Consider the following 23,176-nt stretch of genomic DNA (forward strand, 5'->3'; position numbering starts at 1 on the left):
TCTCAAACTTTTGTATTGGTGTCCCCTTTCACACAGCAAGCCTCTGAGTGCAAACCCCCCTTATAAATTAAAAAAAAGTTTTTATCTATTTAACACCATTATAAATGCTGGATGAAATGTGGGGTTTGGGGTAGAGGCTGACAGCTTGCGGGCCCCCCCCCCATGTAATAACCTCACAATCCCCTGAGGGGGCCCTGGTCCCCAGTTTGAGAACTCCTGAAGTATGAGCTTGAGAACTCATGGGACAAATTTTTTGCCACAAGTCTAACCCATACTTCTGAACTAGTAATTTGCTAGCTCTTCATGTCCTGTACACTACTTCTGCCTGACTGCTACACCCTCCTGCAACTCCTATCTAGTCACTGCTAACCTCTTCTCCTTCCAACAGTGCTACCTGGTCTGCCAAATTGTCAGTGACGCTGTAGACCAAGAGTATTGATGTGTGAGCGCAGAATAGAACTCAGGTTATGTGTAGGGTTATTTCTAAATTGAATGCTAAAGGCAGGGGAATAACCAGCTCCCCAAGGGAGTCTAACTATTGTGCCAGGCTTAGAGGAGTGGAGAAGATGCTGTAAGGTGCAGATTACTGTACCTAGGCTACGTGCACCATAAGGGGACATCTGCCCTAGATATGCAGAACCCCATTCAGCTCCCCCGGGTGTTCTACTGCAGTGAGGAGACACTAGCGAGATCCTGGCACTACCTGCAGGATCTGAGGCTCGCTGTGGGGGGCTTCTGCTGGCTGTGCAGATGTACTGCAAGTCAATGCTCTTGCTATAATGTGGACACTTGGCTAACATGGATTGGGCCAAAAAAAATCTGATGAAGTTCAACAAGGACATGTGCAGAGTCCTGCACTTACCATGAAAGAATCCCATGCACCACTACAGGCTAGGGACCAACTGCCTAAGTAGCAGTTCTGCAGAAAAGGACCTGGGGATTACAGTGGATGAGAAGCTAGATATGAGTCAGCAGTGTCCCCTTATTGCCAAGAAGGCTAATAGCATATTGGGCTGCATTAGTAGGAGCATTGCCTTGATCTGTTGGCAAGTGGTTATTCCCCTCTATTTGGCACTGGTGAGGCCATATCTGGATTATTGTATCCAGTTTTAGGCCCCTGCTACAGAAAGGATGTGGACAAATTGGAGAGAGGCCAGATGGGGGACTGGGGCATATGACTTACAAGGAGAGGCTGAGGGAACTGGACTTGTTTAGTCTGCAGAAGAGTGAGGGGCGATTTGATAGCAGCCTTCAACTACTTAAAGGATGTTCCAAAGAGGATGGAGCTAGGCTGTTTTCAGGGGTACCAGATGACAGACTAAGGAGCAATAGTCTCAAATTGTAGTGGGGGAGGTCTAGGTTGGATATTAGAAAAAACTAGCTCAGGAGGAGGGTGATGAGACACTGGAATGGATTACTTAGAGAAGTGGTGGACTCCCTATCCTCAGAGGTTGTTAAGGTCATGCTTGACAAAGCCCTGGCTGGGATGATTTAGTTGGGGATCAGTCCTGCTTTGAGCAGGGGGTTGGACTAGGTGACCTCCTGAGGTCCCTTCCAACCCTGATATTCTATGATTCTGTGACAGCTGTTGACTGGGCTGAGCGGCCGTAGTCCACCCTGCAGGGGCCCAGTCCCCAGCCGTCAGGAACCACCTGTTGGACTCCAAACATCCGGCGAGCGGCTGTGCAAACCGGAGCCACAGGCGCTGGCTGGTCGCGGCTCCCCTGCTCGGGCTTTTCCCAGCAGCTGGGGGCGCCAGAACCGTGCTGAAGGAGGCTGAGACGCCCTGTGCCAACAGGAGTCCCCCCGTGGGGGTTAAGGCCCCCGCACGGCCTCAGGCTCCGTGAAGACGGACCCGCCGTGACACCGAGTAGTCGGCAGAGGCGGGGCCGTGCCCCGGGTGTCCCCTCCTCGCCGGCCCCGGCCGCGGAGGCGGCTGTGCCCCGCCGGAGCTCTTTTCCCGGCGGCCCGGGCCGGAAGGGCAGGGCGGGCGGACGGACGGACGGACGGGGTGCTGCGCACACTGCGGCACGCGGGGGAAGATGGTGGCCACGCGGCGAGCAGCGCGGCGCGGGCTCGAGGCCGCTGCCCCGGCTGCGGCAGAGGTAGGAAGGAAGCGGGAGGCGCCCGCAAGCCCCTGCCAGGGCCTGGCTGGTCTGCGCGCTCCGCGGGCCGGGCGCGTGCGCTGCCCAGGGCTCGGCCCAGCGTGTGGGGCCCCCGGCACGGGGCTAGGCTGCTGAGCGGCTCCCCTCGCCCTGCAGCGCGGGGCCTGCTCTGCCCAAGGGGGTTGCAGCCCAGCCCCGGGTGAGCGGCCTGGAGCCCCCGGGGGCCTCTGGCGAGGTGCGGGCTGTGCCACAGGGCCGGGTAGTGGTGCTAGGCCTGGCCGCCGACTCCGCTCTCCCGGCGGGTGACCCCAGCCCAGATACCTCGGTGATGGGCCTGCTAGAAATGATTGACCGGGGCCTGGGTGGTCCCGGTGGGTGGCAGCCGCCCGGGCTGTTAGTCTCCCCCCCCCCCGTCCCGGTTCTTGGTTCTCCTGCAGGTGACGGTGCTGGCGGGTCCTTGCTCGCCTGCGTTGCTGAGGCGGGCTGGTCCCCTTCTCCAGCGGTTCGATTGCCTGCCGCCACCAGCTTGAAAGTGAAGTATGCAGCCAATGAAGTGAGCTGTAGCTCAGGAAAGCTCATGCTCAAATAAATTGGTGAGTCTCTAAGGTGCCACAAGTACTCCTTTTCTTTCTGCGAATACAGACTAACACGGCTGTTACTCTGAAACCTGTGTATTAGTTGTAGCTCTAAACTATGGCAGGGAACAGTTGAAAGGCTCCCTAAACAAGAGAGGTTTCAGAGTAGCAGCCGTGTTAGTCTGTATTCACAAAAAGAAAAGGAGGACTTGTGGCACCTTAGAGACTAACCAATTTATTTGAGCATAAGCTTTTGTGAGCTACAGCTTATGCTCAGATAAATTTGTTAGTCTCTCAGGTGCCACAAGTCCTCCTTTTCTTTTTGCTAAACGTGAGAGAGATTTAATAATTGGACACACTTCTGCATTTCTTTTATCTTTTTTTTCTGTAATGGCTTTCTCACTCTTTGGCTATTTAACTGATTGGGGGGCTTTTGGGATACACTCTGTATGACAGATGCTGTTCAGAATAAAATGGCAGTGTATTGACAAATAGGAATCGCAGCGTGGGGGATTCTGTTAGATTCATTACCAGTTTTTACATAGCAGCAGTCGCTTGTGGTGCCTTTCATCATCCAGTGCTAGCCAGGAAGTTTTGAGTATTTTGATGCGATACAGACTTTGCAACGGTTATCCATGCTTTGGCACTGCAAGGCTAGACGGCTGAAGCATTGTTGCATAGATACCATTGTGTTAGGAGGGTTTAGGACTACTCTAGATAGTATAGCCTCCTTAACATAGTATATTCTGTCTGTCAGAAGGTTCCTGCTATTGCAGAATGCATTTGCCTGCCGTGGAACAAGCTTCAATGAATACATAACATTTGAACCCAAGTCTTTGTACTGACTTTTATTTATTAATACCCCAGTTCAAGGTGTTGGTAATCTTCATAGCCATGAATGGTCTGGGTCAAAGCTCTTTGAAAGGCTGACTCTGTACCTTATTGTGGGAATTACAATCCCCTCTGATGCTCCTGCTATCAGTTCCTAGGCTTAAACAGTTAGCAGCTAGGGATGGGTGTCTGAGTTAAGGAATTCCATGTTTGGAATCGGCTTCTTATGGCAGCCTGCCAAACCCAGATTGAACTAGATTCAGAGCATTTTGTTTAGTTGATGTATTTTTGGGGTGTTTTTTGCTTATTCTTGCACAGAAGATAGCTTGATTCTTGGGTCTGATAGAATTCCAGTTGGTGTGGGATCTGATGTCCTAACAGTGATTTATACCACCCTTGTGGTCCTAGAGGACAGTCCATAGGGCTGTTCTCGCAGCTGGAGATTGCTGGACCTCAGGCCATTCTCAGCTGTCCAGTTACATAAATCTGTCAGAGTTAATTGTGACTTATTTAATAAAGGACTGTGTGGAGGTATAAAGCAGAAAAAACAACAACAGGAAAATGAATTGCTGGACATAAAAGCATATCTGTGAGGCCTCCAACAGCACACATCTCAGGAAGTAGGATTCTGCCAGGAGGAAGCAATGTGGGCAAAGTGATGCTAGTTTGCAAAAGGAATAAGTGGGCAAATGAGTGATGAATAATGGAGCTTCTTCACCTGCAGGTTGTGGTACTAAACATTGCATAATGCAAAATGTATGTCATCACATTAACTTTCTCCAGACAGTTATTTTAAAAGTCAAAATGCTTGTGAATTTGAGGCCAGAATTACTCATGTGACTCCTTTAAAAGTGTATTTTTCTGTGGAAATGTCTTGTTTGTTGTTGTTCTTTTTATTTCTGTAGCTGGCATCTGCTGAAGTTAGTACTCCTGTTTCTGCAAAGATGTCCAGGAGAAGAACTAAAGTAAACTCTCAGCCAGAAATCATTCATGAATCTCAGGATGAGGGATTGGAAGATGCTGAAACAAAATCAGACCTTGGTGATCCCTCTGAGGCACAAACAACTAAGAATAGAGACAAAAATGTGCATTCAGCAAAATCATGTGTTGAGCCAAAGGCTGATGGAGATGAAGCAGAATCAAATTACTCTGCCGTGTCCGAACTTGAGACACCTTTATTCATAAGGATAACAAGGAGAAGACAAATCACAATTCCTTATCAACCAGATTCACCAGCCAAAAATAGGCCTAGCAAGGCAGCTCTTCTAAGTGAATTAAGTAAATCTCAAGATGAAGATGTGTCTGAAGCTGAGTCATGTTCTTCAACTGTATCTGGCATCTGTACAACTAGTGCTACAAGAACTACGAGAAGCAGGAAATGCAAAGCTAAACTCCACCCAGATCCAGTTTGTGAAGCCCAAGCTGAAGAGGTTTCTGATGCAGAGTCATGGTGCTCGGGTCTTTGTGTGGAGCCAACTGTAACTACCAAAAGAATAACTAGGAGTATGCTAATGAAAGCGCAAGCAGAAACCATTATACAAACTGAGAAAAAAGTTAGTGAAGTTGGGCTGGAAGATGAGACGTTAACTGAGGACAGAATTAAATCCCAACCAGTAGACATATCTGACTGTGAACGTATCACAAAATCTGATCCTGATACAGAGCAAGCTTCCTCTCTTTCATCTAATAGATACATCACTCAGAGTAATAAACAACCCAGCCCTTGCAAGACCCAATGCCAGACTGAATCTGCCAATACAAACCCAAGTGATGACCCAAAACAAGTTTTAATTGATTCAACACCCAGCAGTCCTAAAGAAACAGGAAAAAGATGTACCATAGAATCTCCTAAAAAAGAAACAATAAAGGAGATTGAAATTGTAGATAACTCAGAGGAAATGTTAGAAAAGGAGAGAGACATAACTGGAAAAGAATCACAGTTGAAAAGTGCTTCCCTTTTTCTATCTGACCATGAGAGCCTTGATGAGTCCTTTAAGTCCCAAAGGCAGACAACCCCAAGTAAAAGCAAAATAATTCCAGAACACCAAAAAGCAGATATTGGGGAGGCTACACAGAGATCTTTCACCCATGCAGATGAATTAATGGTAGCAGACAAGCCAACTAGCACAACAGGCAGCCCACAAAAGGGCATATACCTATCACCAGTTGGTGGTGACAGTGATGGTGACTGCAAAATGTCTATCAATGTAGACAATGGTGAAAGTCAAGCAGAACTAGTTACTAAATCCTCCCCACATGTAACCAAAAGATCATGTAATAAAAAGGAATCTGATATGTTGCTCCTGAGCAGTGATGAGAGTGATGAAAAGGAAAACAGTGATGTGGAAGAAGTGAGTGATGTAGGAGAAAATCTGTATTGTACAGAGACCAGAAATCAGAAGTCATCCTTGAACAAATCTTTAGAAAATGACTCATCACATGGAGAACTGTTTGTAATTGACACAGAACCTGGTTTGGACGGCAACAAAAAGTATTACCTAGAACAGGAAGATAGAAGGAGCGATGCAGAAAGTAAGGATGAAGATAGAAGGAGCGATGCAGAAAGTAAGGATGAAGAAAGTGAAAGAGATGAGTCTTCAGATCTGGAAGATGAGGAGGAGTTCATAGATGAGGATGAACATGCATATTTATTGAAAAAGAAAAAGCCTAATATGTAAGTGTTTTTTACAGATAACTTAAGCAGCCACATACAATTCTAACAGGCATATTGTTAGTATACTAATGAGAGAGTTCTTGTGATATAATCAATGTGTGAAACTGGAGTTGCTTGAACTCCAAAGTGAAATTATAGCTCCACAGTTCAACAAGTCTTTCTGTTATGTATACATCCAGACACAGGTCTGTGACATGCAGAGGTTCCACCAGTGTGGCTGTCCTTTAAGGACCCTTTAGTGGTGTTTCCCTCAATCCAGCTGATACCAGTTGTTTTTTTTTAAATCTTTTTATCACCACCTGAGGCTCTTTCTTTCCAGCTGTAGTGGTACCTTTCCTCACCACAGGAGTGGCTCTCCCCACCCTCTCCAATATCTATTTTTGTTGGCTGAATCTCATAAAAATTCATAGTTTCAGCATTGCTATGAATTACAGAGCTCTTTAGATGGAGTGCAGTGTTCTTAGTACTGAAAACACTGTCATTTAATCATCTTAAGTAGTTTTTGAAATAAAGTGTACAAAACTGGGAAGTTGAAAAAACAAACGTCATTCCTTGTTTTTTCTTTAAGGTAGGTAAATAAAGACAAAGGTTTTTAAAACTTAAATGAAAGGGAGGAACAGGAATGCATGGCACTGTCCAAGCTAATAATGGGTATTTGTGAACCCTGCCTATTTCAGTTCATTTGATGAAATAGTTCGCTATCTTGCTAAGGTAGCCACACATGCAAACAGATCACAGCCTTTTATCATTCCAAGTGTTTGTAAAAATTGCTTTAAAATAAAGCTTCTTAAGCATCAGACCTGAGCCTAGAACTCAGGTGGTTCCATATCAAAGCCTAACTAATTTGCCATTGAACCTTTCTGTTCCTTGGTTCCCACATATTAAAAAACCCTGCTTTGCATAGACAGTGCTTTCATTTGTAGATCACAAATACTTTCCCAAAGGTACACTTACCCTAAGTAGAAAGATTTAACTGTCCCTGAGTTCGATATTAATAAATATAATGAGACTTTTAAAGCCACTTGACTAAATTTAGGGTGTTTTGTTTATTTAAGCACCCAAAATTTCACAAAACCCAGTAGTAAAACACTTTTTAAAATATTTTATAATTCAAGTGAAAATGTTTGTTTAGTTTACACATCCCCCTGCCGCATTTGCAACCCAAACTTTGCATATTTAGGCTAGGCTGAAACTGACTAGCCTGGGTTTGTTGTGTTAATTGCATACACAGTTCATTGTTTTCTTAACATTTTATAGCTTTCATTAAATCTTTTCAACAGAAAACATGCCTCTCAAATTGACCATCAAACATATTTTATGAATTAGTTAATTGAATTGCCAGAATGCAGTAATGGGACAAATGGTGCAATGTGTATTACATTTTCAAAATTTAGTTTCTAATAATATAAAGTATTATTAGGAATACAGGCAAGGGCATTAGAAATCTCAGTGTATGTCTGATGGTAGCAAACACACAGGCACTAGTGTTCAAGAATCTAATATGTTTCTACCTCCATCTTGTTCTTCTGCTTTTACTAGTTCTTGTTGCTTCTTGCTCTTCTGTTTGGATTCCTTGTTAACAAATTACAAAATGTATAAAAGATAGGCAGTGACCTTGAATTTTTCATTTTGAAAGTCAAAACACATTGAAAAGGAATATTTTGATAACATAGTTAGGGATGTACCCACCAAGTCAGGGAAGGCTTTGAGGAAGTGATTCCCCTGTAGTTCTCTCCAACAAAATTTTATTGATAAATATTATGCTTTATACCAAGTGGAAGTACAGTATGATTTGCTATACCTATCCACTTCCATTTTTAGTTGTGTTATCTCATTTCTTTGGAGCATTGCAATCTAGAAACCCCCTTATAACAGCTATTTGATATGCACCAGGAGTACAGAGAAGAAGGATTTTCTCTCAATCCTATCTTTCTTCAGAGGGTACGCTGGAAGATCACTATAAATATTACATCACTATATTAAAGATCACTATAAATATTGTTAATATTACTGTAATGATTAACGAGCCATTTCTCTTTCAGTTTACATCTATCAAGCAGCATAGATCCTGGTCTAAATATCAAGAGTCTTGGAGGCTTATATATTAGCTTTGATGCAGGAAAACAAAAAGCTGGCTCAAGTGCAATAAAACAATTAAAGGGGGAAAAGAAAGAAGAGGTAACGTGAATCTAAGATTATAATTTTACACAGATGTCTAGGATTCAAAGATGCTAAAATTAATCCAATTGTGACATTTATTTAAAAAGAAAAGCCTTGCTAGTAGAGTTTGGAGGAAAGAGAAATTCTTCATGGCCAAAGCATTTATTTAAATTTGTTTTTATGATAGAAATTAAATTTATATGGCATGTAAGAGTCTATATAGAGCCCTCAGTGCATTGTAAATACTGCGGATTATCCTACAGAATAGGAGGAAGTCCAGTCCACTCAAATACATGCCAGGTATTTATCTAGAGATTATATTTCATTCATTGAGTTTCTGCTACACTGCATCATTGCAGTTCTAGATAATAATTCTGATGCTGTCAGTTGTAAATGAGAGTTACACCCTGATTCACCCTGATTCAGTTACACCCTCAGCAGGAACTAAAACTTGGTGCAAAACAGCACAGCAAAATTAGGTCTGCTCATAATGCTTAATATGAGAACTGCTGAGTTGAAGGGACTTTGACCCCTCCATAGCTGTTTGGGATGGGGTTTTAGGCTGACTGTCAGTGGGATGACAGGCATGCATTGCTTTCCAGCAAAGTTATTTTCTTAGACAATCCCATCCCCAGTGGGCTCATTTACTCTGCCAGAAGGGTCTGCTAGCTCACTTCTTCCAGCGCCAGCCTTCTGCACTTTGTAGCTGGCCAGCCCGGTGCTCTCTTTGGTATTAAGAACTCCCACTTCCTCCATCATAGGGCAGGGAAGCTTGTCTCACTTAGCAACCATTTTATTGAGATGATGCTTGCTTATGATTCCCTATCATTTTTCTGCTATCTTATTTGTGTAACCAAATGTGTAATACAATTCAGATCAGTCTCATCAGCAGCATGATTTAAACAGTAACTTAATGATCTCATCTAGCTCTTGCAGAAGAGTATAATAACTCCAGATTTTGAAAAAAAGAACTGTGTTCCACCATTCAGGGAGTCAATCCATCAGATAAAGAAACAGCGCAAGGTAAGTGGATAGCCTCTGACTGTTGCAGAATGGTAACATCTGGCATACTAAACCAGAATTAGTCTGCTTTTAATCTCTGTTATATGAAAATGTAGAGGTGACATATATGCATAGCCCTCTTAAGTATATTGATTTATGAACTACAAATTCATATCAGCATTGAACAGTAATGTGAGATTCAGCCTTCTGGAAATGTTGAGACTGTAGTACAAAGACTGAAAGGGCAAATTCTGATCCCAGTGCTTGGCCTGAGGAGAATCCTTGTTCCAGTTGCAGAGTTGATTAAATTGGCATGTTTTGAAAAGGTCTGGGGCTTCCTTGACATCATCTTTCCCTATATTTTTATAAGAATATCTTTGCTTACCTGGTGACGTCTACATAGTTTGTTGTTTTGTTCTTTACAATGTTTGGGAAACATAGATCAGGTCCTTGGGAGGCACCAGTTGCTAAGGTTGGTTAATGCTGATCTGTAAAATCAGACTGTAAAGTTCTCTGAAATATACTTTTATTTTAAACGTAGCAACCCTTTGCTTTTTCCTTCCTCTTCACCACAAAAGCTCTTCAGTGCAGTTTTATTGTTCTTTATATTGTGTCATAGGCAGAGCGAGAGAAAACAACAGGTGATGGCTGGTTTGGTATGAAAGCTCCAGAAATGACAAATGAATTGAAAAATGATCTAAAGGCTCTGAAGATGAGGGCTTCCATGGACCCCAAACATTTTTACAAGAAGAATGATAGAGATGGTCTGCCCAAATACTTTCAGGTGAGGAACCAGGAAAAATAAAGAGATCCTGTTACTACTTTTATAATCCAGAACAGTTATGCTTATTTCCTATCTAGTTATTTTTAGACATCCATTTGTCCAAACTCACTTTTACAATTAGATGCACATACTATGAAATTATGTTGTTTTCCATTTACTTACAATTTTTGACCTTGATTACAGTCTACAAGTGGGATTTTGTTGCAACCAACTATTTAGCCTTATCTATGTCCTTCTATATATGCCCGTGTTCTGTATTGTTTTTTTGCTTGCTGACTTGGAACTGATTTCACAGGATGGAAATACATCCCTTTGTTTTCAAAATCTGTTTTCACGCCACACAATGGTAATAAATTTGTATCTAACCTTTCATATTTTGCAGGTCTTCTCCAGTATATTAGTCTTTTTTTTACAAGTCTATAATAATAATTAATAATTAATCCTCTTATTAGTCAAGATTCTCCTCTGTGGACTGGCTCCATTGATCCACTGAAATTCCTGTTACTGTAGCTATTGCAGCTTAATGTATTTTGTGGTATGACAGTAATTGGAAACTGGTGGAACTTGCAGGAAATCTGGAGTTGTTTTTTATGTTTTTAGTTAGGTTCTTAGTCCTTCTTTGCCTCTAGCTATTTGGCATATTCAGCACACATTTTTACAAATATTCATTTTTCTCAAAATATTGGTGGCTTGCTTTCAAGGCTGAGCATTGTTATATGCTATTGTAAGTTTCCTGTCATGATAGTATCTGGATGCATTCTATTTAATTAAGATCAAGATACACATTTTACCACACTAGGAAATACATGCTCCATGGGCCTCCCTTGTCCCCATGGTGACCAAACCAACTGCTGTGAAAGATCAGAAGTCAGAGAAGTGTCAGCCATGAATCAATGGGAGTTGAAGTGGGCTCAACATTTTCCATGGTAGGGCCCTTAAATCCTGTACTGGGTTAAAAGATAATAGTAATTGCTGAGCAAAAACTTTGTAGTGATAAAGGACAAGACCTGTGAAAGATTTAATTGCCCCTCCCTCAGGTAACCAAAAATATAATCCTATATAAATTTCGAGAGCTAGGTTGTGATTATCATGGTGTACCAGTTCCTATGTTCACAACTGCACTGTTTTCACATGCTATTCTTTGGATTAAACATGAGAGGAAAATGGTGATAATGCATACAAAACACTGCTTGTTTCTTTTGGCACTTTGCGTTACAGCTTTTCATGGTTCCTCCCATTTTTCTCTTCAAACACCTGGGATTTGTCATTAAAAACAAACAAAAACCTTGATACTATGTTGCAGGAAGGCTCATTTTAAATTTTCTTTTCCAAGGTTGGAACTGTGGTTGACACTCCAATAGACTTTTACCATGCTCGAATCCCCAAGAAACAAAGGAAGAGAACCATTGTTGAAGAGCTGCTTGCAGATTCTGAGTTTAGGAGGTATTTAAAAATAAGCTTCTTTATAACTGTAATATTAGCAGTATGATCCAGGAATGTATTGCAATTTTGATTAGAGTAACTTATTTTTTCCTTTCAGTTAACTTGGGGTTTTTTTTAAAAAATTTTTATTAAATGTAAGAAGTAATTCATTAGAGCCAGCTTAGTGCCACCACAAGACACTTCCATTCCAGAGATCAGAGTAGCAGGAGTTGATCAATTCATGCTTTACTGAATTAGATAAGTATATTGGAAGCAGTATGCACTATATAAAAATTGTCAGTTATCTAATGGACTATTGGTGGTCTCGGTTTAGTTCCATAATGGAGACAGAAGTCCACGCAAGTGGCAGTCTTACCACAGAGCCTATTGAACTGGGCCTGACCTAGCTCCTCTTTTCCGGAAGTGACTTTTGCAGAATAGGATTCAGGCATGTTGATGGGGAAATGAAAGTGAGCCTGCTCTGCTGCTACCTGGGCTGTAACTATGCATATAGATGGGATTTCAGTTTACAGGGTTGTCAGTTTGGCACCTTTGTGATGATCAAATTTATCTGAATATCTTTTTTTTAAGAATGATTTAATGAGTTAATATTTGATCATCTATAATTCTTGGGGTGGATTGGCAACCTAAACCATTTTGGATATTGGTCTGTTAACATGATACCCTGCTGCTGTTTCTCATCTTTTCATATAAATGACACATTTTTTGGTGTGTGCGCACATGCAAGAGAAACATGGTTGTGATACCGGGAGTTGATTGCAGGTCAGGATTTTAAACGTATTGGCAGCGTAGGGTATGGAAACTTCCATAGCTATTTCCTACCAGTATGATTAGCTTTAGCCAATACTCTTTCATAGGCATTGATTAATTCAAAAATATTTATTAAAAGCAATGTTTAAAGATGAATTGCTGACAAATCCTGACCATTTTAGTGTTTGTGAGTAATTAATAAAGTAACTGAATAAAGCACTTAAGTGTTACAACTGTTTGTCAAGTTTCCTGTTGGCAAGCAGCAGCCTCAGCAAGCACTAAAATGGTGGCATTGTTCACGCTGCTAATTGATGCAGGAACAGGAGAATCTACCCTGGGAAAACAGCTAAACATGTCTTCACTCTGTATGTATTGTTTAATATTAATCTTAGTCTTCTCTCAAATCTGCAGTAGAATAAGACTGACTGTTAGCCTCTCAGTGTGCTCTGATATTAACATAACATTCAACATAAACTGCTGACAACATTAATAATATTGGCATCACAGCTCTTGCTGAGCCTGGGCATCGTTAACGGATACACAGCCATTTAGCAAGCCATAAAACATGTTAGAAGTCTAATTGTGTGCATGTTGTAAAAATCCATTGCTCCAGGTAAGAGCTGCTAATGCAAAAATGCTTGGGTGTTTTTACAATTTGCATTTCACTTTAATTATTGCTTTTTTACTCAGGGGAGCTTGCCTGTAAAAAGACTAAAATGTTTCATTTATGTTGTGTGATGCAGGAGTCCTTTTCCCCTAAGTTTGGTGGTATCATTCTACCAGCAATATTTCAAAAAGGATTGCAAATATTTGACTATCGCATCAACATTACCAGTGTCATTTCTCCTTTACTAGTGATACACTTATCAAACTAAAGAAGTTTGAAACAGAAAACACAAGACTAAACTTACTCCGGCAAAATATTTATTTTGTATCTAGGATTTTTGTAGGCTACACTCATCTTTTACTTGCTGATTTGACATATTTAATAAAAGTAAATTGACTTTTTGTTGTTGTTCAGATACAATAAAAGGAAGTACCAGGAGATCATGACTGAAAAGGCAGCTCTTGCAACAGGCAAGAAGAATCGGAAGAAGAAGAAATTTCACAAATAAGCCTGGGAGAAAATAACAAGATGAAACTTTTTTGTTTTGTTTTTTTAATTATAAAATTGTTTACAGAACATTTTGTTGATTGGTTTAAGATTGAAGATGTCGTACTGACTGAGTTAGGGCAGGGCTGGCCCTGTTTTTGCAGTAGTATTTTGACAGGGGAGAATGAGATTTGAGAAATGCAATGGGATTTTGTTCTGTGGACTGGTATAGACATGCAAGAGACAGCATCATTCATTCTTCATAGAAAAAGGAAAAACCAGAGAACCTGTACAAATAAATAGTAGATAGAAATGGTCACGTGAAAGAGCTGGGATTAAAATACCTTTTTTTTTTTTTAATGGAAAAACCTTTATTAAAAACTGCAATCCTCGGTTTTTTAGTTTTGTGAGAAACTAGAAAACCTGCAGGCACTTGTCACTAAAGACTCATAGTTACTGACGGAGTTTATAAAAACACATGTATTCAACCTACAGTAATCAGTGACTTTTTAAAATCTCATTGAGCAGCGATTCAGATTCTGAGCAATGATGCTTCAAAACCATAAACTTACACCTGGTAAAAATAACATTCTGTTATGTGTTATACAGGAAAAATAAATTGTCCACAAATGGAGATGAGTTTTAACTCTGATAAAGCCACCTGAAATCTGTCATCTTTAAGTGGATGTTCATATACTATATTGGTCTAATTTAATGTTAACTTAAAGGGTAAAAATGTAGATTTCAAGGTATAGTGCCAAACGTAAGGCATCATCACTTTTGCCTACTTCTTGGTCTCTGTAGAGTCTAGCCCCTATTTACATAATTTATGAAGCAATTTCTGTTGAAAGGAGCTTACATTTAATCTTTCTCTTGTTACATTGCTTAATTAAGTTAGTTGTTCCTTATCCATTGCCTCAGTAAGAGTTGTTGCTGGGCTATTCTTTAGCAGCGGTTAATGAGAAATGACTTGTGCATGGATATGACTCTTGCATGCTATTTTAAAAGTAATTCTCGTTCGGCTTGATCTCTGGTGGTGGAGTTTTCCACATCTGAAGACTGAACATAGCATGGTGTAGATTATCCTCCAGATTCTACATATCTAACTTTTTTTAAATCCACTGTTGTTTTTTTTTGTTGAGGGTTATGTATTTTTACCACTTGCCTGTTGGTTAGCCGTTAATGTGAAATGACTCCCTGGGGTCAGTCAGTTTTCTAGTATACACAGACTACCACAAGTGGTATTATGGTAATTTCCATTCTTGTTGGCAGTTTCAGTTGAGAAGCTAAGAACTGAATGGATGAGGAGAAAGAACTCTTTTCAACCCTAGTGATAGTCCCTCCAAATCAAGATTGAGGGAAACTGGTACATAGATGTGGAAAGCTTGCACTGCCCCTGCAGATTCTGTAGGTGCCATGCACTTCAGTTTCCCAGCCTGTCAGTCCATCACCTTGCATAATCACATGTATTTTCAGTAAAAGTTTAAGCTTTTGAATGACCCCTACAATATTTTTGTACTTCTCTTGCAGCTAATATAGTTCAAATTAATTACTAATGTTAGGATAGAGAATAATACAGAAAATGTAATGGTAGAACAGAAGTTGATGGTAGGAAATTACTGGTACTTCATTCAACAGTAGTGGGATTGTGTGGGGTGGACTGTCCAGGAGAGGAAAGGGAAAGAAAAACTGAGAAAAGATGATAGAAGTAAAATGTGTAGAGATGGCCTTCATGGTCCTATTTTATAGCTTCCGACAAAAGGAAATATGACTTAAATAGTGTAGTAAAAAAATTTTATTAAGAGACTGGACATTTGTGTCTGAAAATGTCCTCAGCTCTGAGCAACTAAGATAGCCTTAGAAGAGCTTCCAACCCCCATGGCTCAAGCCATACACTGATCACCAACCGAAGTTAGGAAGAAATTTTCCCATGTCTCTCTCTTGCATTTGTTTTTTCTAAAGCAACCCAGCATTAGTCACTATTGGAGACAGGCTAGGACCAAGTTTTCGCATTTTGAAACTGCTAAGTTAAAGTGTCAGGTTCAGGACATACAAATACAGATACCCATCACTCCTGTAAATCTTGGCTGAGATGTAGTTCTGTTCTACTATCGTCATTCCTGTATTTGTATCTCAGACCTGTGCATACATCATTGACGATAATGCAAGAACAAGGAAATACAACCAGAACTGTGCTCTCTTGTGCTCTGTAAGAAATGTGGAGGCAGAAGAATATCAATATTGGACAAACAGGAAAGAACAAAATTGGCATAAGAAAATTTTTGAAGTGTTTAAGAGTATTATGAACAATGGTCATATGAACTTGTATAAAATTATAGAGAATTTTTGTAGCTATTTTTAAAATTATTTTAATTAGAATATATTTTCTGTGCAAAGAGTTTTTGTGACATTTTAAAATAAGAGGAAGATGTGGTATCTTAAATTAAAAGCTAACTTATTGACTATGCTAACATTATTATCAAGGCATAATATCATGCCTGCACTATTTATACAAGACTGATATAAAAGGTAAGATACTAAGAAAGTGTTAAAAACTGTTTAAATTTAGAATTAGAACATGAGCACATTGCTGCATTCTTGAGTTCTAATTAAAGAATACATTAGCTCTATTACATATTGTGCCAAATGGAAGCCTAACAGGAGGCCAAATCACTGATAAGCAACACAGATAAAACAAGCCTATAGAAAATAGATTTATAAAAGAACTGTGTTTTGAGAAACTTAATTTTTGTGTGTGTAAACAGTATGTAATATCGTGGGTTCTTTGTTGTTCTGTACTGGAGTGACCTGCTCAGATATTTCAGTTTGTAATCATACTGCTTTCTATAGGCTGCCCTGAAAACATAAGCTCTACTATTGCCAAGAGAGATTCCTCTTTAGTTCAAGGGGTAGAAACCTGTGATTTTTGGTGCAGCAGGTGATGTGGTTGTTTTCTATATACAGTATGCACTTGCTGATGGCCTAGGTGTCCCTAGACTGTTGCATGTTCTCTGAATATTAGGAGTAGATTTGTTTTCTTGTACTCCTTGCCAGTCTATATCCATCTTTTGTCTCGTCTTAAGCTCTCTGGGACAGGGACTGCCTTTTTGTTTTTTATTTGTACAGTGCCTAGTACAATGGGGTCCTGGTCCATGATGAGGGCTCCCAACCAGTAGTGTAATACAAATAATAAAATCTGATTATTTACGAATAGTTTCATTATATCAGCAATGGTACCATGATCAACTTGGTACTATTAATATGGTGCCATTACAATGCCTTGTAGTGAACAAAATTAAGAGGCTGCGACTTTTATGCAGCTGGTTTCTCAAACTACTTTCTTGACCTTTCCCTGACTCTCCAGTCTCTTTTTTGAGTTGCCTCTCTGACCACCAACTTGATCTTTCCAAAACGGAATGTGTCTTTTCTTCTGATTCCTCTTCCTTTCCATAAGGAACACCACTCTGTCCTTCATGTTATGTGATTCTCTTCAAACCCTGTTGCTAATATTTTACAAAGTTGTCACTTTCTCTTTAATCCACCCTTTCTCTGTTAAAAGACTTTGCCCATATGCTGTTCATAATTCTTTGATCACTATAACCTGCCTCCCTGCTTTTTATATCCTTCTGCTTTTCAGTTGGTCCAAAATTCTGCACCTAATGTTGTGTTCTGCTTTCCCTCTCCAACCATGTCACTTTTCTTCTTGAATTCCTCTATTGGTTTTGTCTCTTACTGCATCATGTTAAAACTTCTTGTCACCTAAAAGACTTGGCGTTTTTGCTCTTTTCTCCACCCTCAGCTGGGTTCCTTCTATCATACTTGCTCCCTTTCCCTGGAGAGCTTTCCTTATCCTTATATTCCCACACTCCCTTCAAGTAATCCTTCCTTTCTTCTCATTCAAAAACCCAACTTATTTCCTCTTGAACTCATTTACGTTGTAAGCTCTTTGGAGTAGCTTATCTAGCTTTGTAAAATACTGTGTACATTCACAACATTATTGTATAAATTATTTGTAATAGTATAAGAAAAGGTCCTGAGATAAAATTCCATAAATGATAGCACTAGAGCATGGTGAGTACAAGGATAGGGACAAGGTGGAGGAGAAACAGTAAACAATGGGAAGGAAATACATCTGTTGGGTAAGTGAAGCATTTACATAGAAAACAGATTCCATAAACTATCTCATACTGTTTCCCTTTTTTTTGTAATGGGTAAGTGTCAGAGCTGAGATAAATGGTGGAAACAAAACCAAAATGTGAAGTCTGAGAAGAGATTTGAAGTTGCATAAGTCAGCTGGTGCACAGGAGAGTGTCAGACAAAATTAATTCAGTGCTATGAATATGGTGCCTGGATTAATGTCTCCTGTTTTGAAAGAAATGCCTGTCACCACAACATTTATGTGGTAGAGGACGATTATGCTGTGCCAGTATTTAATTGCATTTTGTTAGTAGCTGCATGGGTTTTATTGTAAGTTTGTTAGGCCCACTTCTTCACCCTTAGTGATTTTTTTTTTTTTTTTAAATCTGACAAGTGACGTGATTATAATTAAAGCAATTGGCAGGAGATGGAGCTGTAGGAGAGATTATGCAAGACAGAAAAGACTATATTAATGCACATGACTAAAAGTCAGGATTTGAAATTTTTTGCTGCTTTTTAAGTGGTGGTGTTAAAATAGGGTTTCCTCTTTCTTGTTGGGTTTAAAGATGATTGAAATGCTTTTTTAATCACTTCTGTCTCATTTTTGAATGTGTATATTTTTTAGAGGAAAACAGTAACAAACATAACAGACCAAATTCAACACTAACTTCATTGCGGTGCCCTCAAGGATGAATTTGACCTACTTTTAAAGAAATTTGTTGGAAAATTATTCTCTTTCTCAAATGATCAGTGCAAAGGGGTGTTCCTTTAAAGAGAACAATAACTTGTATATTTTGCATGCACCAGGATAGATTGTACATACAGACTAAAGACATTGCAGCTACAGGATTGCTTTTTTGAAAATACGTGCTGTTTTGAGGAGTTGAGAGTATATTTTTACAAGTCCTTATCGTTTCACCTAGTAGGAAAATGAGCTCTAAAGTTAAAGGTTGCATTTCTAGTGGTGTTGGTGGAGGAAAGATGATCAGTGGGGTTTTTTTCTATGAACTAGACACACAAATCTCTGATCCTTTTAAAAAGTGTAGAATAAAAAGATAATTTGAGTTCATGGATAAGGAATTGGGAGCAGGGCCTGTTTGAAAAAAGCTGTAACACAACCTCTGGCTGGAAGTTGAAGCTAAAGAAATGCAGGCTGGACCTCAGGCATAAATTTTTGACAGTGCTAGTAATTAACCACTGGAATATGGTGGATTCTCCGTAAATGCAATTTTAGAATCAAGCTGGGATGTTTTTCTAAAATATATGCTCTAGGACTTATTTTGGGGAAGTGCTATGGCTTGTGTTATGCAGGATTTCAAACTGGATGGTTACAGTCGTCCCTTCTGGCCTTGGAATCTCTGAAAACAGAGAGAGGGAAAGACACTTATTTGCTGCAGACTTACTGGTCATGTTAGGATGAGATGTACCTGCTGTTCACCATTTATTGTGTAACAGAAGCTGTTACAAGCAAAGGTCTCAAAGCACTTCGGCCTGAAGATGTTATAAGTACAGGCAGTCCTTGGCCTTACAACACCCTTGGTTCTTGAAAATTGCGTTGTAACTCGAAACTGCAATACATGCCATGTCAATTCAGAATTCACACCCAGATTCAACTTGACCATTGGTTTTGATTTTCTGATGCTCAGTCCCGCAATGGCATATATTGCAGTTTGGAGTTACGATGTTTCGACTGACAACGCGGTTTTCAGCAACCCCTTGTGTCGTAAGGCTGAAGACTGCCTGTACTTAAATCGAAGGTTGTAAAGTCGAGGACTGTCTGTATAGAGCATGGGTACTAGTATTATAAAATTGGAATGAAAATCTACTACCCCTAGCCTACAATCTCTTTAGCAGCACAAAAACCCAAGATCTTTTATTCGTATAAACACACCCCAGCAGGGGCTTGAGCAGAATTGTGCGGGGTTAAGTTAACACAGGCCTGTACCCGAGATAAACGCTTTCCCGGGAGGCTTCATGCTAAGGCAGAGACCCCGGGGTGTTAATCTGGGTCTAGGACGGAGCTGCTGCCCGCGAGCTGGAGCCTGCTCGTGTACGTCCCCGCTTTCACCCCAGGGCCAGGTGAATGTATCGGGCGCTCGAGTGACCGGAGCGGAGTCCCTCGGGCCTTGCGCTGCGGGCCTTGTCCCGCCTGTTTTTTGGGCTGCTTGCGGGGGGGTCCTGGCCCAAAGCTGGGCCAGCCGGCGGGCTCGCCGGTGCAGCGCGCCCGGGGGGACTCCTGTGCCACAGAGGGGCTCGGAGAAAGCAGCAGCCCGGGCTCCCCGGCGCCCGGCTTCCGCGCTGGGTTCCGCCTTCGTGCGACGCGCGCAGAGGCGGGGTGGCTCCCCCTCGCTGGGCCTGGGGCGGGCCGGGGCTCCCCGTACCCCGTACCGAGCGGGGGCCGGGGGTCGTTGCAGGCGCTGCCCGGTGTGACGGGCGGCGAGTCCCGCGGGTCTGACGGGAGAGCGGGCGGCGGGCCCGTGGGGGTGACTCGCTCCCCAGCTCAAAGACGCCCCTGGCGGCTGGGAGAGGCCCGCAGATGTCGCGCCGAGCCCGTAGCGGGGCCCGGGGAGCAGAGCCCTGGGGTCCGTGGCCAGGGAGCGACCCGCCCCGGCCGCGCTCTGTCGCCTCCCGCAGCCGGGGGAAAGGTGCCGCTCGCACGCTCGTCGGGGCAGGCCGAGCGCGGCTTCCCCTCAGCCGCTACCCCGAGCGCCTGCTCACGGAGGCTCCGAGGCCGGCCGCTGGGGGCTGAAGGCAGGGCCCACGGTGGGTAGCCGCGGGAAGCTCCGGTCGGTCTGTGCCGCGGCGGGGAAAGTTTCCCGAAGTAAAAATTAAAATTATTTTAAAAAAATAAAAAAAAAACCTGCGACTCCGCCGGGACTCGAACCCGGAACCTTTGAATCCCTTCCTCCTCTAGAAGTCCAATGCGCTATCCATTGCGCCACGGAGCCACCTGTTGGACTCTTCGCACATCAGCCATACAACCTATAGCCAAAGCGCGCCACCCTGCTGTATTGAAGGCAATGGGTCGACAGCGAGAGATGCGGTCCTCCCTTCTTTACTTAACCCAATTAGGTTAGGTCCTGAAAAGAATCATGTCCCCAAACAACCCCACTCACTCCTCCAGGCCTTTCTTAAACTGCTGCTTCTCAAATTTAGTTAAAAAACTTTTAAAAAGGAGAGTTATGTTAGAAAAGAATTTTAAATTATATTTTATTGCTGATTAATTATATTTGAATCAATACTAATGAATATAATATTAAATCTCTATATTTTATTTCAAATAATTAGGTTTATGCTTATTTATTTATTATACAAAATAAATCAATGGTAATAGCACAGCACATATTCAAAGTTCTGTACAGACATTAACAAATCATGGTAATAATGTTATGTCTATCATTAACCATTTACTTTGTTTAATATTTTTGTGCATTTAAACATGATTGTGTTTATTATTCACTACAAATAACTATTAATCATTTATGATCTTTAGTATTGAGAAAGTATTTTTAGAGCATACTGTGGAACTGATCTTACAAGTATGTACATAAGTAAAGTATGCATATGCGTTTGTTGGATTGGGTCCTGTTATCCAAGTACTATAGCAATGAGCACTAAATAAAGGTCCATAAATAAAATCAGTCTTAGATGTATGAAGCATGTTTTATATCACTGTGTTTGTTGATAGGAGTATTAATAATGCTTTCTCTTGACATTGCTTTCGCTTTGTCATAAACATGAAGGAACATAAACTTGAAGGCTCTACTTCTGGAGCCATAGCAGCAATGGTAAAACAAAAAAAATTTGTTGGGTCTGCTTGAAACCTTTGCTGCCACCGGACTCCTCGTTGTTCCTGAAACCTTTGAGCTCTCTGAAGTTATGTGGAAGACATAGAAACACTTTTGCACCTGACATCAAACCTGAGAAAAACAAATGTGAAATAAATTAGACATACTTCCTCCACATACTTCTGAAGTGCAACCACCTCTGGGGTGCAGCTGGGCAGCTGTGACTATGTAATGCACAGCAATCCTACGCAACCATTTAGGATGGGAACTGAAGACTATCTGTACAGTTGAAATTGCAGCAGGGATTTAGGTAAACAGAATGTGATTATCTGTTGCGCAGATAATATGGCTTTGGTAGAACTTTTCTGCATTAATTACCAGGCCATGTTGGCAATCTTAGAATTGATAAATTCCCACTCACTGGCCCTTTATACACAAATGGTGGTGCTTGTGAAGCATGAAACCCAGAAAAGAGCAACACTGTAAGGCTCCTTTTCTTTTGGATTTATCTGTTCTGTTTTTGTACAAGTTCCTTCAAATTACTTCAGAGCTGGTCTTGTTTTCTGTTATGACAATGGATCAATTCAGAATGATTACAAGGAACATAAAATGGCTTTGCAAAATATATAGTGCAAAATCTGGCTCATAACATATCTCACAGAGGGGAACGAATTTCTTACATAAGATTTTCTTTGACCTGCTGAAGGTACCAACAGAATGAAATTCTAAGATATTTCTATGTAAAGTAAAATATCAAAATATGACTATCCAATATTGCACGTGTAGTTTATCTTATTTTATTTATTTATTACATTAATAATTAGAGGCTTCAACCAGGTCAAGACCCCATTGTGCTAGATGGTTTACAGACATCTAGTAAAAGACACAGATCCATCCTCAAAGAGTTTGCAATCTGAAAAACAAGATGTAAAAAAAAAAAGTGTAAACTAAAGAGGTGGGCAGGGATGAGAGACACATTTTTTTTGGCATTTGTGTGTACAATTCATAGGTGAATTTGTAGTTTAGATACCCAAATGAAATAATACAGTTAACCATGAGTTTTTCATCTTTACATTATTACCATTTGGGCCCCAGTTCTGCAAAGACGTCAGTGGGAGCACTCACATTGTAGAAAGTTAATTACATGCGTAAGTCTTCATGGGACGGGGACCTTAGATTGTTAGCTCTCTAGGATTTATGTATTTATTTTTGTTTGTAAATTACTTAGCGCTTGGGTTTGATGTTGGAATGATGAGTGTGTGAGTCAAGTCACTGAGAGAGAGAGAGAGATTGTTCCAATTAGAAGATATTTTTGAACTCTGTAAAAAATGTGTGGGTGGAGAGATCAAAAGCAGGATAAATTAGAGAGTGAAAATTCTACAGATTACATGACTGAATTATCCCAAATGTAAATGAAAACAAGTGTAGCTTACAATTGAATTCTTGAGTGATTAATATACCTGTGGCATGGCTCCAAATGATGTGAGTGCCTGTTGCTAAATCAAGTCCTCAAAGACAGAGGGAGTAAAATTCCAGCACCAAGTCCATGGCAAAACTTCCTTTAACATCAACAAGGTCAGGATTTTTGGTCAAGATCTGTAATCATGCTCTAAGATCCCACTAGATATGTCCTCTTAGTTTAACAGCAAACCATTGATAGCTACTCTTTGAATATGGTCTTTCAATCAATTGTGCACCTACCTTATAGTAATTTCATCTAGACCACATTTCCCTAGATTACTTACATGAATCATAGAATCATAGACTTTAAGGTCAGAAGGGACCATTATGATAGTCTTGTCTGACCTCCTGCACAATGCAGGCCACAGAATCT

The 23,176-nt window shown here is 40.9% G+C and overlaps 1 protein-coding gene and 1 non-coding gene across 4 annotated transcripts; one reads left to right on the forward strand and one right to left on the reverse strand.

Moving 5' to 3' along the window:
- The first annotated feature begins 1,965 nt into the window (after nucleotides 1-1,965).
- On the forward strand, nucleotides 1,966-21,195 carry DNTTIP2 (deoxynucleotidyltransferase terminal interacting protein 2). Of its 3 annotated transcripts, none has more exons than XM_073357019.1 (7): nucleotides 1,968-2,105; nucleotides 4,417-6,185; nucleotides 8,228-8,363; nucleotides 9,273-9,368; nucleotides 9,967-10,131; nucleotides 11,465-11,574; nucleotides 13,346-21,195. In XM_073357019.1, the coding sequence occupies exons 1-7, from the start codon at nucleotides 2,043-2,045 to the stop codon at nucleotides 13,437-13,439; spliced, it is 2,433 nt and encodes an 810-aa protein (XP_073213120.1). In that variant the 5' UTR covers nucleotides 1,968-2,042; the 3' UTR covers nucleotides 13,440-21,195. The 3 variants fall into 3 exon arrangements, with proteins under 3 accessions (XP_073213118.1, XP_073213120.1, XP_073213119.1); XM_073357018.1 differs by lacking the exon at nucleotides 1,968-2,105 and adding an exon at nucleotides 2,206-2,698; XM_073357017.1 differs by lacking the exon at nucleotides 9,273-9,368 and having other exon boundaries at nucleotides 1,966-2,105.
- Nucleotides 20,418-20,502, reverse strand: TRNAR-UCU (transfer RNA arginine (anticodon UCU)). The gene is given in 2 exon segments: nucleotides 20,418-20,453; nucleotides 20,466-20,502. It is a non-coding gene; the product is annotated as a tRNA-Arg (tRNA).
- Nucleotides 21,196-23,176: the final 1,981 nt, after the last annotated feature.

The sequence above is a fragment of the Lepidochelys kempii genome, chromosome 8 (assembly GCF_965140265.1).
Source record: "Lepidochelys kempii isolate rLepKem1 chromosome 8, rLepKem1.hap2, whole genome shotgun sequence".
Lineage (NCBI taxonomy): Eukaryota > Metazoa > Chordata > Testudines > Cheloniidae > Lepidochelys > Lepidochelys kempii.